This window comes from Dipodomys ordii, unplaced genomic scaffold (genome assembly GCF_000151885.1).
Source record: "Dipodomys ordii isolate 6190 unplaced genomic scaffold, Dord_2.0 Scaffold51, whole genome shotgun sequence".
NCBI lineage: Eukaryota > Metazoa > Chordata > Mammalia > Rodentia > Heteromyidae > Dipodomys > Dipodomys ordii.
The window spans coordinates 1,651,730-1,666,578 of record NW_012267267.1 but is presented as its reverse complement, the minus strand read 5'-3'; the positions used below and the strand labels follow the sequence as shown (position 1 = coordinate 1,666,578).

Sequence of the window (14,849 nt, the reverse complement as noted above, 5' to 3'; positions counted from 1 at the left end):
CGCCCCGCGCCGCCGCGGGGATGCCTGTCCGCTGGGAGGAAACTGAGGCCCAGAGAGGCGCCCCCCCCCCGACCCCCGCGATCGTCCTAGGCCGTGAGCATGGCCGCAGGGACCAGGTGGGCAGCAGACAGCATACTCCCCCAGGGTGAAGGCTGGGAATAGAGTGGCCCAGGGTGGAGTAAGAGCATTGCCTGGGGACCAGGTCTGATTTGACCTGCGGTGAGACCTCAGGCTAATGACTTTCCCTCTCTGGGCCTTCATTTTACTGCGGGGAGTGGAGGTGGGGGAGGGAGGGCGGAGTGAGCCCGGGTCTGAGTCTAGCCTTCCGAGGTGAGTAAGGTCTTGGAAAACCAAGAATAATCCCTATCTGCCAAGGCCACGGTGAAATCAAATGAGATGTTAAAATAAGAGAAAGAAATGTCGTAGCCTGGCACCCCAGCCTGTCATTCGAGCAACTCAGGACGTTGAGATCTGACATTCATGATTTCAAGCCAGTGTGTGCAGCAAAATCTCTGTGAGGCTTATCTCCAATTAACCACCAAAAAGCTGAAAGTGGAGCTGTGTGGCTCAAGTCTTAGAGCACCAACTTTGAGTTAAAAACAAACAAACAAACAAAACTCAGGGGTAGCACCCAGGCCAGGAGTTCAAGCCCCAGGACTGGCAAAAAGAAGCAAGCAAGCAAACAAACAAGAAAGAAAGAAAGCACGCCTTAGAAACTCCCTAGCACGTCTATTTGTGGACCACGTGTAGGCCCAGCAGGACTCACAGTAAGAGCACAACCAGTCCTGGTTTTCAGTTACTGAATCTTGGCTGTGGATTACATAAAGTGCCAGGGTGGGCCAAACAGTCCCCTGCTTCATCTGCAGTGTCCCTGCTGCAGTAGAGATCTCCTTATTGTCCTTTGGGTTGTCAGGGCTGGTCTCTCACCAGGATTGCTTCCATGGAGTCAGTGAGTTAATGGGAGCCTAGATTCCCCACCCAGGTCAGTGCCCAAGCTCCCCATCCTGGCCATGTTGAGACCATCTCCTTGGACTTCCTAGATCTTTGGAGCAGGCCTGTGGGGCCCACTTACTGCCCTCTTCCTAGGTGACCTGTGTTCCCAGTCTGCATCCAGCTCCTCACTGATCTTAGTGGCAGGTGTAACTTCTGGGGCTTTGGAAATGGCACCAAGAGAGGGTGTGGAGCCCTTGATTCTGGGAAGCCCTAGGTGTCAGCAGTTTACCTCAAAGCACAGTTAGGCAGACCATCTGGTAGACCCTCAGCACCTGGACTTCTTTGCCATCTGCTTTCTAGGGGACAATGTGCAGTGGTCAAGGATGGAAATACTGACTTGTCAAGAGAAGGGAAGATGGAAGAATGTATTCACCATACTGCTAACACCTGACTGGCATTCAAATAGCAGTATCCACAGAGAAGTTCTAGTATTCACCTGGATGTACTTTTTCCACCTTGCAAATGGCCACGCATCTGTAATTAGGGTCCAGCAGCTCCATTTCCTACACAGCAGACTGCAAAGAAATTTGCTGCTGTTTAGGGCCGGGCCCAGGGCATGGTTTCTAGCAGAAGCCAGTGGCATCAGTGAGAACCAAGATGTGGGGGGCCTGGAGGAAGGTAAGGGACAGATGTTGCACTCTATTTTTGGAGGCTTACAGTTAACATTTATTCATGATTTATTAAAAAGAAAGAGTCTCTTAGACCTGTACCAGTGGCTCATGCCTGTTAATCCTAGCCAGTCAGAAGGCTGAGATCTGAGGGATCTGGGCTGGAATGTCTGTGAGGTTTTCATTTCTAATAAACTAGCAAAAAAGCTGGAAGTAGAGATGTGGCTCAAGTGGTAGAGCATTAGCTGTGAGTGCAAAAATAAATAAGAGGTAGGTAGAGCCTAGGCTATTGAGTTCAAGCTCCAGTACCACCATTAAAATAGAGGAGAGAGAGAGAGAGAGAATATGAACACAAAGGAAGGAAGGAGGAAAGAAAGAAGGAAGGAAGGAAGGGAAAAAAGAAAGGAAGAAAGCCCGCTGTAACAGCTTCTGGATACAAAGCTATCTCCCACTATAAGGTCTGAGGTCAAATCTCAGGTGTGTGAGTGCACGTGGTGGCATCTCTGTCAGTCATCGTGGGCAGTAGCCTTGACACTGAGCAACTGAACCTGGCTGGAGCTTTCTGGAATCCAATGGGGAGCAAACCTTTCAGATGTTTGCTTTCAGATGCATAGATGGTGATGCTCTTTTTAATTGTGGGACAATTCCAATAGTTAAAGATAATCACACCATTTTACAGATGAGAGAATTAAGGTCCTTAGAAAGGTAAAGGACTTTTCCAAGATTACACAGCATAGAGCTGAGACTTGAATTCAGGTCTGTCTGACAGTGAAGGCAGTTCCCGACTTTTTTTTTTTTCTTAATGCCAATGCTGAAGCTTGAACTCAGAGCCTGGACACTGTCTGTGAGATTTTGTGCTCAAGGCTAGTGCTCTGCCACTTGAGCTGCACCTCCGCTTTTGCCTTTTCATGATTAATTGTAGATAAGAGTCTCATGGACTTTTCTGCCCGGGCTAGCTTTGAAGAGTGATTCTCAGATCACAGCCACCTGAATAGCTAGGATTACAGGCATGAGCCATCCGGGCCCTGTTAGCTCCTAACTTCTGAGTGTGCATGTCGCAGGATCTGGAGATCAGTAGGCACCTCTTTTCCTTATTGCCATGTGGCCAAAGTCCACCAGTCCCAGCCAGTGGATGCCCTTTGCCTCTGTTCCCTCCACCTTTTCTCATTCTGTCCTGAGATTCTTTTAGCTGCAGTTGGCTTGTCCTCCACCTCCTCACTGGGACATTCTGGCAGCTAGTTTGCTGCCATTCACTCTCCTGGCTTTGGTTTTCCTGTCTGTGGAAAGGGGTGAATGACTTGCTTTCCAGGCTCTTAAGGTTCCTGTGTATTTGACTTGAGAGGTGAGAAAGGGGCTGAAACCCTAGAACATGTAACAACCAGGTGTGGCCAAGGAATCTTTCCAGGGTGCGGCACCCCATTGGTGGTGTGCCAGTGGGTAGGGGGGTTCAGGCTTTAGTGTCTCTGAAACCTCTCCTTAATTTCAAAAAGTCCCCAGCAACCATTTTAAGAAGAGTTCCTCAAGTAAATAAAGCACCACTGCACCATATATGTATATGTATGTTTGTATGTATGTACACACACACACACACACACACACACACACACACACACATATGGTCCTGGTATTGAGGCTTGAACTCAGGACATGAATGTTATTCCTTAGCTTTTTCCAGTCAAAGCTACAGCTCTACCAGTTGAGCCACACCTCCACTTCCAGCTTGTTGGTGGTAACTTGAGATGAGAGTCTCACAAACTTTCTACCCAGGCTAGCTTAGAACTGTGATCCTTAGATCTCAGCCTTCTGAGTAGCTAGGATTATAGGCATGAGGCTCTGATGCTTAGCATTGGTGAGTTTTGTGGTTTTTTTGCTTTTGGTTTTTTAAGAAAATATATTTAGCCGGGTGCCCGTGGCTCACACTTCTAACCCTAGCTACTCAGGAGGCTGAGATCTGAGGATCACAATTCAAAGCCAGCCTGTGCAGGAAAGTCTGTGAGACTCTAACCTCCAATTAACTATCAGAAAATTAGAAGTGGTGCTGTGGTTCAAGTGGTAGAACAGGTAGTGCCCAGGCCCAGAGTTCAAGCCCCATGACCAACAAGGAAAAAAAAATATATATATATATGCTATTTCAAATTGTGAATGATCTAAATAGAATATTTGGGTTTTTTTGGGTCCGGTCGTGGGGCCTGAACTCTGGGCTTGGGCACTGTCCCTCAGCTCTTCAGCTCAAGGCTAATGCTCTACCCCTTGAGCCACAGTGCCACTTCTGGCTTTTTTCTTTTTGCTTATGTGGTGCTGAGGAATTGAACCCAGGACCTCATGTATGCAAGGCAAGTGCTCTACCACTGAGCCACCTTACCAGCCTGTCTTCTGTCATTTTTTTTTTGGGGGGGGGGTCCGGTCATGGGACTTGAACTCTGGGCCTGGGCACTGTCCCTCAGCTCTTCAGCTCAAGGCTAGTGCTCTACCACTTGAGCTACAGTGCCACTTCCGGCTTTTTTCTTTTTTGGGTGCTGAGGAATCGAACTCAGGGCCTCCTGCATGCAAGGCAAGCGCTCTATCACTGAGCCACCTTCCTAGCCCCTTCTGTCATTCTTTTTTTTTTTCCTTCTGTCATTCTTATGTCATGCTTTTAATATGATTTCAGACTTTATATTGAGAATAACTTTCACAAATTGTGTTGAGTTTTGGTATAATATCAAAAGAAAATATACAAATTTTCTAAAAAGGCTTTTATACATGTATGCTTAATTTTCTTCACATGCTTTAAGCAAAACACTGTGTCTCAACAGACTGCATAAGTAAGCAAATATATATATATATATAATTTTTTAAGTTTTTATTTATTTATTTTATTGGTCATGGGGCTTGAACTCTGGGCCTGGGCACTGTCCCTTGTGCTCTTCAGCTCAAAGCAAGCACTCTACCACTTGAGCCACAGCCGTACTTCCGGTTTTCTAGTGGTTTATTGGAGATAAGAGTCTCACAGGCTTTGAACTGTGATCCTCATATCTCAGCCTCCTGAGTAGCTAGGATTACAGGTGTGAGCCACTGGTGCCTGGATTATATGTGTGTGTGTGTGTGTGTGTGTGTGTGTGTGTGTGTATTTGATTTAAAATGTGTTATTTGTGTGAAAGTTATTTTATAATTTTATTTTTAAATATTTAAAAAATTCTTAAGTTTGATCGATAATACAACAAATATCCATAACAGAACCCACAGTCACAAAAGCTCTTTCACATCTCCAGGAGTCTTTTTTTTTTTTTGTCAGTCATGGGGCTTGAACTTTGGGCCTGGGTGCTGTCCCCCAGCTCTTCAACTCAAAGCTAGCGCTCTACCACTTGAGCCACAAGGCCACTTCTGGCTTTTTTGGGGGGGGGTCCGGTCGTGGGGCCTGAACTCTGGGCCTGGGTGCTGTCCCTCAGCTCTTCAGCTCAAGGCTAGCGCTCTACCACTTGAGCCACAGTGCCACTTCTGGTTTTCTGGTTAAGAGATAAGAGTTTTGCGGACTTTCCTGCCCAGGCTGGCTCTGAACTGTGATCCTCAGATCTCAGTCTCCTGAATAGCTAGGATTACAGGCATGAGCCACTGGCTCCAGGAGTCTTGAGACCAAAAAATTTGAGAAAACAATGCTGTAGATAAACACTAAAGCCAACCTGCCTGAGACCTTGGTGCACTGGTGCAAGGGAAATGTGAGAATCACAAAGGAGCAATCCTGTGGCAGAGGAGGGAAGAGGACTCACATGAAGGTCTGTGGTGTGTATTCTGTCATCCAGATCAAGAAGAATAAAGACTCCCTGCCTCAGTAGAGTGAGATTGACTGCCTTGTTTGGGGTGCACGTGTCAGATGCAAACACTTGGTTCCTGCCTGTAATCCTGGTTACTCAGGAGGCTGAGATCCAAGGATCACGGTTCAAAGCCAGCCCAGGCAGGAAAGTCCGTGAGACTCTTATCTCCGATAAACCACTAGAAAACCGGAAGTGGTGCTGTGGCTCAAGTAGTAGAGTGCTCGCCTTGAGCTGAAGAGCGCTGGGTCTGCGCCCAAGCCCAGAGTTCAAGCCCAATGACCCACCAAAAAAAAAAAAAAAAGATTATACTAGTTACAAAAAGGAGGATTATATTGTTATATATCCACACATTAACAATATACTCCAATCAATCTCTCTCCCTCTATCACTCTCCTTTCACTCCAAGTTTCCTTATTCTATTTTCATAGTTGTAAACAATCTATTTTGACTGTATTCATCCTCTTTCAATTTTGTATTTATCTACCCTCTATTATTCTTTTTCCCTTCTTCCTTCCCCATTTCCTGGGGCTAAACATCTTCGTTAAACTTTCTTAGTTTTGTGCAAAACCACTTTCTTAAAGGATATGTAACTGACTTGTTCACATTTGGATAACAAAATGATTGATGAGCAGGAGAGTAAATTATGGCACCTGAACTTGCTTGGTGTGCCGAGGAAAGCAAGGATGTATCTCTCAGGAAGAGCAGGCCTCAGCTCAGGGCCTCCATGTTCAGCTCTGCTTCAGACCGCTGTGAGCACCAGATGTGAGGAAGCACCACCAGCATATACCCTGTTGGAAAGCTCTTTGTCTAACTCCCAGTGGAGACAGGAAAGAAGAGCACGAGTGAGGTGGGTTGTACCTTCAGTCTCCTTGCTTTCACTCCCTCCCATTTAGCTTCTGCCTAAAGAGAAGAACACTGAGAAGCTGGGCACCAGTGGCTCATCTCTGTAACCCTAGCTACTCAGGAGGTTGAAATCTGAAGATTGTGGCTTAAGGCTAGCCCAGGGGGGAAAAAGACTATGAGACTGCTACCTCTGATTAACCACCAATAAACCAGCAGTAGAGTTGTGGCTCAAGTGGTAGATAACAGCCTTGAGTGAAAAAGCTAAGGGACAGTACCCAGACACTAAGTTCAAGCCCCAGTACTGGCACACACACAAAAATTGCTTTTAGTATTGAGAGCAAGACAATCTATTGGAACATTGTTATAGTGGTTTCTTTTTATTTATATTTTCTGGTACTGTGGTTTGAACTTGGCCTGCATGCTTGTTTGACTGGTGCTCTTCCACCTGAGCCACATTTGAAGTCCAGGTTTTTTGCTTGTTCATTGGAGAAAAGAGTCTATAGAACTTTTCTTTCTTTCTTTTTTTTTTTGTCTGTCGTGGGGCTTGAACTCTGGGCCTGGGCGCTGTCCCTCAGCTCTTCAGCTCAAGGCGAGCGCTCTACCACTTGAGCTACAGCGCCACTTCCGGTTCTCTGGTGGTTTATTGGAGATAGGAGTCTCATGGTCTCTCCTGCCTGGGCTGGCTTTGAACCGAGATCCTCAGATCTCAGCCTCCTGAGTAGCTAGGATTACAGGCGTGAGCTACCAGCGCCCGGCTTCTATAGAACTTTTCTACCCAGGCTGGCTACAAACCTTGGTCCTCAGATATCAGCCTCCTGACTAGCTAGGATTATAGATGTGAGCCACTGGTACCCAGCTTCATGTGTTAGCTTTGATGCTCCCTCCTGTCCACTCAATAGCCTCTGAAAGATCCAGGGAAAAGCTCCTTCACTTTTTTGAATTCCAGAAAAGTTTGGGTTCGCCTTTAATTTCTCCGGCTTCAGTGATGTCACCTGTGCCCTCTGATGACTGAAATTGCACAGCAGGAGAAAGGGGCAGATAGTTATCAGCCTTTACTAGGGTGTATTAGGCATTTTAGCTGTTCAGAGTGTCAACCAATCATATTTCTCATTGTCCCACTTGGCTACAAACTGACAAGGGAGGTCCCCCTCAGGCCTGTGGCCAATCCCTCTGCCAGTGCCTTGGATCAACATTCAGTCTCCTCTCTCCTCCTCCCCCTCCCCCTCTCCCTCCCCCTCCCCCTCCTCCTCCTCCTCCTCCTCCTTTCTTCTTCCTCCTCCTCCTTCCCAGTCCTGAGTCTTGGACTTAGGCCCTGGGCATTGTCCCTGAGCTTCTTTTGCTCAAGGCTAGCACTCTACCTCTTGAGCCACAGAGCCACTTCTGGCTTTTTCTGTTTATGTGTTGCTGAGGAATGGAACCCAGGGCTTCATGCATGCTAGGCAAGCACTCTACCACAAAGCCATATTCACAGCCCTTCAGTCTTCTTTTTGTGTGTCAGTGTGCTGGTACTGGAGCCTGAACTCAGGACCTCATGCTCTTGCTTGGTATTTATGCTCAAGACTGTCACTTTACCACTTGCCACACCTCTACTTCCAGCTTTATGCTCTTCGTTGGTGAGAAGAGTCTGTTGGGGTTGGCTTTGAACTTGGATCCTCAGATCTTAGCCTCGTGAGTGAAGAGGATGACAGGCATAAGCCATCAGTGCTTGGCTACCCCTCTGTCTTCTGAAGGACAAAAACTCATTAAACTTCTTCCCCCCTCTCTGGTTCTTTCTCCCTCTCTACCCTGTGGGTTTTTTTTTCTTCTTCTGTGTCTGGGAATGTTTAAATCTTTCTCACTAAATACAAGTGCCCTTTGCTACAGAGCTGGCCACCATCTCCACCTTCTCACCTCCCACTCACTCCGAGCAGAAGGAAATCAATTTTCTCAGCCGCCTCTCCTGAAATTGCTCTTTCTGAAGTTCCCAATTACTTTCTTCCTGACAAATCCAGTCTCAGGCCAGCCCGACCTGCTTGAGTGTCAGCTGACACGCTCCTCTCCTGGAGTCCTTTCCAGCTTGGCTTCTACCTTTCTGCTGTTCCAGCTTCTCCTCCTCCCCTTTTTCTGTCCCCGTTAACCTCGTGATGAGGATAAGAAAGCCACTTTCTTCCACTGGTGCTGAGTTCTCACAGGTAATTTCCCTGTGTCCACTGCCCAGTCTTTGTCTGTGAGGACCAGTTCTTTGCCTTTGTGCAGGGCCTGTGCTATGGATTGAATGTGTTTCCCTCAAAAGATTGGCAAGGGAAGTTAATCCACAATGCACCAGTGAGTATAAACATCGCGTGGCCTCCAACTTCATGAGTGAATTAGTGCTGGTTATGGAAGGGCTGGAGGTTTGTGCTCTCTCTTTTCCCCCTTCTCTCTTTCCCTCTCTCCTCACTAACACATGATCATATTTTGTCATTTCTTCCTTCTACTTTGGCGTAACGTAGCAAGGAAACCTCCTGCCACCTGCGCACCTTTTAACCTGAGGCTTCTTACCCTCCACTACTGTAAGAACTAAACCCTGGGCTTGAACTAGGGCCTGGGCTCTGTCTTTGAGCGTTATTGTTCAAGGCTGATGTTATATCACTTGAGGCACAGCTCCACTTCTGGCTATTTGGTGGTTAATTGGAGATAAGAGTCTCACGAACTTTCCTGTCTAAGCTGGCTTTGAACTATGATCCTTAGTTTCTCAGCCTCTTGAGTAGCCAGGATTATAGGCGTAGCCACCAGTGCCCAGCTAAATCTCTATTCTTTATAAATTATCCAGTCACAGGTACTCTGATACTCAGCAGTACCAGCCTGGAACAGCAGTGAATTTCCTCAGAGGCAAGAGTCTGAGGAGTAGCAAAGCAGGGAGCCACAGATCTTGAGGTGTCTCCAAATTGCACACACAGGCAGACCCCCAAAATAAAGCTGAGCAGCACCTCCAGCCCAGACATGGGAGGGTGGCCAGCTCCTCTGGGCCTGCTGGTTCTTCCGATGACAGCTGACCTTCTCAGTCACTGTCCACGCACACAAAGCCTCCCTTCCAAGGGACATGGTTGTGCAGTGTGCAGTGTGTTGTCTGGTCTCTCCACGCTGGGGTTGTAACTGGCTTCTTTTCTGACTGGGTTTTATGAGCTTCAGAAGATCAGTGGCCATGTTTGAGTGGGGCTGTCATGGTCTCCATCAGATGTGCAAGGAAAAGCCAAGCTCAGACAATGCGAAGTAAAACACGCAGAGAAGTGAGGTTGTCAAGGGGAGCTGTCAGCAGCCCCAAGCAGATCCCTGGCACAGAGGAACCATGACAGGCCTGTGTGTTGGAGCCTTGTATGTGAGCCCCCAGCATTTGTTCCCCACACCAGATGGACTTATGTGGGTGGTTGGCTTCCATCACATCTGGCTTGTTCAGGGCATTTATTTGGCTCCGGTCCATCAGCTCTGCCAGCCACTGGTTGGCCTGGGCAGGCCAAATGGCAATTTCATGAAACAGGATGAGCTAAGGTGCACTATCCTCCACAGGAGGCTGAAGGAGTTGGCAGCACATGGATTGGTGCTGAATCTTCCTCAGTGGGCCTCCGTTTCCTTCTCAAATGAAGGAGTCAGATCCATGGATCTCAAAAGTGCTTTCAGTTTTAGCTTTCTAGGAATTCATTGTCCTCATAGTGGGGCTGTGCTCTGGCTCTGGCAGCAGGACGTGTTGTCTCCTTACTGTCAGGGTTCAAATGGTGCTGCTTCTCACCCAGGAATCAGTCATAGGAAACAGAAATCACTCTAATTATTTTAAGCACCAGGAGATTATTATCTTTTTTGGTGCTGGAGATTAAACCCAGGGCTTTGCGCATGAGAGCCAAGCTCTGTACCAGTGAGCTATACCCACAAGCTCCAGAAAAGGGATTTAATACAGGGAATTAGATTTTTAGTGTGTTGTGAATAATATTTTAGGATTTGTTTATTTTCTCGGGGCCTTTGTGTTTTGATACTGGACTTGGAACGCAAGGTCTTGTGCTTGTTTGGTGCGCTACTATTTGAGCCATGCCCCAGTTCTTTTTGGCTTGTTATTTTTCAGATAGGGTCTCTTCTCCCCTCTCCCCACCCTACTCAGGGCTAGCTTGAACCATTGATCCTTCTACATATGTCTCTTGAATAGTCAGGATTATAGGCATGAGCCACCACATTAAGTGTGTTTGTTGAAAGGGAGTCCTGATAACTTTTTGTCCTGGCCAAACTTCAACCTAAGGTCTGATCTCTGGCTCCCATGTAGCTGGGATTTACAGGTATAAACCATCATGTCTGGCTTAGTCTCCCCCGCCCCCCCCAACGGAAACTCTAAGAATTCAAATGAACACCCTTTGCCTTCTTATAGACACCAGAAAAAGTTTTGACCTTGTGTTTCATACTGTTCTGTTGTATTTTGTCCAAATGGACCTTTCTGATCCGGCAGCCATCCAGTTTCATGTGGATTCTCTTGCCCACAGCTTTACTCTTGGCAGACAGGTCACAGTCCTCAAGGATCTTGGGGCATGCAGTTATCTAAGGAGAGCTCATGGACGTTTCTGGTTTGTTTCTTTTTAAATCTTGTTTTGTTGTTCTTTTTTGAGACAGGGTCGTGCTATGTAGCCCAGACTGGCCTCAAACTCAAAATCCTCCTGCTTCTACCTTCCAAGTGCTGGGATTACAGGTGTGAGCCACAACACTCAGTACTTCTGTTTATTTTTTTCATATGGCATTTTTGAGTTGGCTTAGCAGAATTCTTTTCTAAGCAATAAAAACCACAGGCTTCCTGCTGAATTTTTTTTCTCTCCCATTTACATCCTAGCTAGACTTGGATTTTCTGGAGAGACTGTACTTGAGGATCTGGAACAAAGATGATGTTAGCTTGCCAGCCACTGCCATTTTAATTTCCTTGGTTGCTCTGCTGTTCAGCTCCATAGCTGAGTCTGAGTTCACGTCCTGTTCTCCCTGTGGCTGAGAGGTGCCAGGCTTAAACTCATCGAACTGCTTACCTTTAGCTCCTTAAAAATATTATCTGAGAACTGGGCAATGGTGGCCCACACCAGTAATCCTAGGAGTCTGAGATATAGGATCACAGTTCAAGGCCAGTTGGGGAAGGAAAATCTGTGAGACTTATCTCCAATTAACCACCAGAAAACTGGAAGCAGCGCTGTGACTCAAGTGGCAGAGTTCTAGCCTTGAGCTGAAGAGTTCAGAGACAGCACCCAGGCCCAGAGTTCAAGCCCCACAACCAACCAAAAAAAAAAAGCCAGGAGTGGAGCTATGGCTCAAGTGGTAGAACACTAGCTTTGAGCAAAAAAAGCTCAGGGACAGTGCCCAGATCCTGAGTTCAAGCCCTAAGAATGGCAAAAAACAAACAAACAAAAAACCCAAAACAAAACCTGTCTGAAATGAGTGTAACTTATATGTACCAGGTAGATTTTAAACTGAAATAAATTTCTTTTTGTTATTGTTATGCTGATACTGGGGCTTCTTTTTTTTTTTTTGTCGGTCGTGGGGCTTGAACTCTGGGCCTGGGCGCTGTCCCTCAGCTCTTCAGCTCAAGGCGAGCGCTCTACCACTTGAGCTACAGCGTCACTTCCAGTTTTCTGGTGGTTTATTTCACGGTCTTTCCTGCCTGGGCTGGCTTTGAACCGCGATCCTCAGATCTCAGCCTCCTGAGTAGCTAGGATTACAGGCGTGAGCCACCAGCGCCCGGCTAAAAAATATGGAGCTTTTGTTTTTTGTTTTTGTTTTTTTTTGGTTGATCGTGGGGCTTGAACTCTGGGCTTGGGCACTGTCCCTGAGCTCTTCAGCTGAGGGCAAGCACTCTACCACTTGAGCCATAGTGCCCTTTGATACTGGGGCTTGAACTCAGGGCCTTGTGCTCTTGCTTGGCTTTTTTGCTCAAGGCTGGCACTCTACCACTTGAATCATACCTCTACTTCAGATTTTTTTTTGATAGTTATTTGGAGATAAGAATCTCAAGGACAGCCGGGCCCTGGTGGCTCACACCTGTAGTCCTAGACCCTCAGGAGGCTGAGATCTGAGGATCGCGGTTCAAAGCCAGCCAAAGCAGGAAAGACCCAATAAACCACTAGAAAACCGGAAGTGGCACTGTAGCTCGAGTGGTAGAGCGCTCGCCTTGAACTGAAAACCGGACCAAAAAAAAAAAATCTCAGGGACTTTTCGTCTCAGTCTGGTTTTGAATTGTGATGTAAAGATCTCAGCCTCCTGAGTATCTAGGAGTATAGGCATGAGCCACCAGTGCCTGACGTTCACTCTGCTTCTTAAAGTGAACATATAACCAGCATTTAGAATAATTGTGGGAGAGGGGAGAAGATATCTACAATTTTTTAAATAATTAGCCTTTTTCCTTATTTCAAATACATTCTCTGTGAATATTTTAGGCTTGACATGCTTAAAATAATCCCTATTTTGGAAGCAACCCAATCTTGGATATGTATGTATCTTTTCTAGTGAGGACAAATCTCTGAGATGGGAGGATCTGGCAGGATCCAGCTGCTACAAGTGTCCAGCTGGTGCCTTGAGCCAGGCTCAGCAGCAGACCAGCAGCAGCGTCTAGTCACTGCAGAAAACCATACCTAAAGGTTCCATATTGTGCGGCAGTATGGGCCGTTGCCACAGCGTGTACACAGAGTCCTCATTTGCCAAGGACCAACTGCATCAGAAACTTGAAATCAGGAGCAATACAGCCTGTATCATCAGCTGGTGGTGAGTAGGTTTCCTGGTAAAGAAATCGTTGCACTACAACAGTGTTCAGGATTAGTATTACCATGGGCCAACACCCATCCAAACTTCATGGACTTGGACATTCTTTCCATTTCCACAGAGTTTATCACCTTATCCTCTAGACCATGTTTTACCAAGACTTTGCTACTTCGTAATACATCTAGAAATCTGTAGTGAGGCTTAGGAATAGAAGATAATTAAAGTGGCTGCAGATTAGATTTCAAAAGAGCTGAAGAGACTCGGTGATAACCCAGATCAAGGGCCAAGAGCTGTACTCTTGACCCTGACAGGTAGGGTCTATTTGTTTTCTGCTCTCTGGGCTGGAGAAAACAGTGTCTTGCAGGTCAATGTTCATGTTCGCACCCCCAGCTACAGGTTGCTGCTGCAAGTGTTGATTTTCTCCAGGAAGCATTTCTATCTGCAAAACAGCTACAAGTCACATCCTGTGTGAATGGAATGAGTAAGGCCAGTGGAAGATGAGCCAGGACTCATTGCTCCTGAGCTTGTCTTCTCAATAGTGGTATTAATGCCTTGTCTCCTCAAGAATCATTTTTGCTTTAGGTTTTATGTGTGTGTGGGGGGGATTTCAGGGGTTTTCTTTGCTGTTTTGTTTGTACCACAATAGCTTTCACTCCCTGATACCAGCACTTTCCAAGGATGTCTAATATGGGATTCTACAGGAACTGGGAACCACACCAACTGAGGCCCCAATTAATTAATTATTGTTTTGTGTGCTGGTTGTGGGACTTGAACTCAGAGCTTGGGTGCTGTCCTTGAGCTTCTTTTGCTCAAGCCTAGTGCTCTACCACTTGGACTGCTGTGCCACTTCCAGCCTTTTCTGAGTCATTTTTATTGGAGATAAGAGTCTCACAGACTTTCCTGCCCAGGCTGGCTTTGGACCATGATCCTCAGATCTCAGCCTCCTGAGTAGCTAGGATTACGGGTATGGCCCCAACTTTTTTTTTTTTTTTTTGGCCTGGTCCCATATATTAGCTTGTTAGGGCTGCTGTGACAAAGCACAGAAGCTGGGTGGCTTCAACAACAGAGATTTATTGTGTCACAGTTCTGGAGGCTGGAGCTTCTCACTCCTACATACTCAGAAGGCTGAGGCAGAGACCGGAAGATTGTTGAGTATGAGGCCAGCGTGGGTTAAATAGTGAGACCTTGACCAAAACGGCAACAAAATGATCCTAAATCAAGGTGTTGGTATGATTGGTTCCATAGATTTGTTCTGTGCCTCTCCTGACTTCTAGGAGAGTTACCTAGCTGGCAGCCTCTGGCTCCCCTTGATCTTGGCACATCTTCACTTTACTTTCATTCTACCTTCATTTTCAGGCAGTGTTCAGTCTATATATATACATGTTCAAATTGCCAACTCCCTTCTTTCTACTTGCAGTGCTGGGGATTGAACCCAGTGCCTTGCACATGATAGACAACTGTTCTACCACTGAGCTAGATGCCTCACCTGAAATCCTCTCCCCACCTCCCAACTTTTTTTTTTTTTTGGTCGGTTGTGGGGCTTGAACTCTGGGCCTGGGTGCTGTCCCTCAGCTCTACCACTTGAGCCACAGTGCCACTTCCGGTTTCTCTGGTAGTTTATTGGAGATAAGAGTTTCATGGACTTTCCTGCCTGGACTGGCTTTGAACTGTGATCCTCAGATCTCAGCCTCCTGAGTAGCGAGGATTACAGGTGTAGCCACCAACCCCTGGCATATCCTCCTCTATGTAAAGCTACTTGTCACTTTGGATTAGGGGACCACCCTACTCTGGCATGACCTCATCTTAACTACACTTGCAATAACTGTTTCCAAATGTTTTTGAGGCACTGGGGGTAACACTTCAATATATGGCTTTAGGGGCACCT

At 46.7% G+C, this 14,849-nt stretch overlaps 1 protein-coding gene across 1 annotated transcript in view; it reads right to left on the bottom strand.

The window, feature by feature from the left end:
- The window catches only part of Tmem54 (transmembrane protein 54), a 7,722-nt gene extending 6,229 nt beyond the window's left edge, over positions 1–1,493 (bottom strand). Inside the window, exons 1-2 of the mRNA XM_013020490.1 lie at positions 1,430–1,493; positions 1,073–1,203 (exon numbers count right to left, since the gene is read on the bottom strand). Of these exons, the coding sequence (XP_012875944.1) occupies positions 1,073–1,203; positions 1,430–1,493 (195 nt within the window). The remainder of the gene's footprint in view (positions 1–1,072; positions 1,204–1,429) is intronic.
- Positions 1,494–14,849: the final 13,356 nt, after the last annotated feature.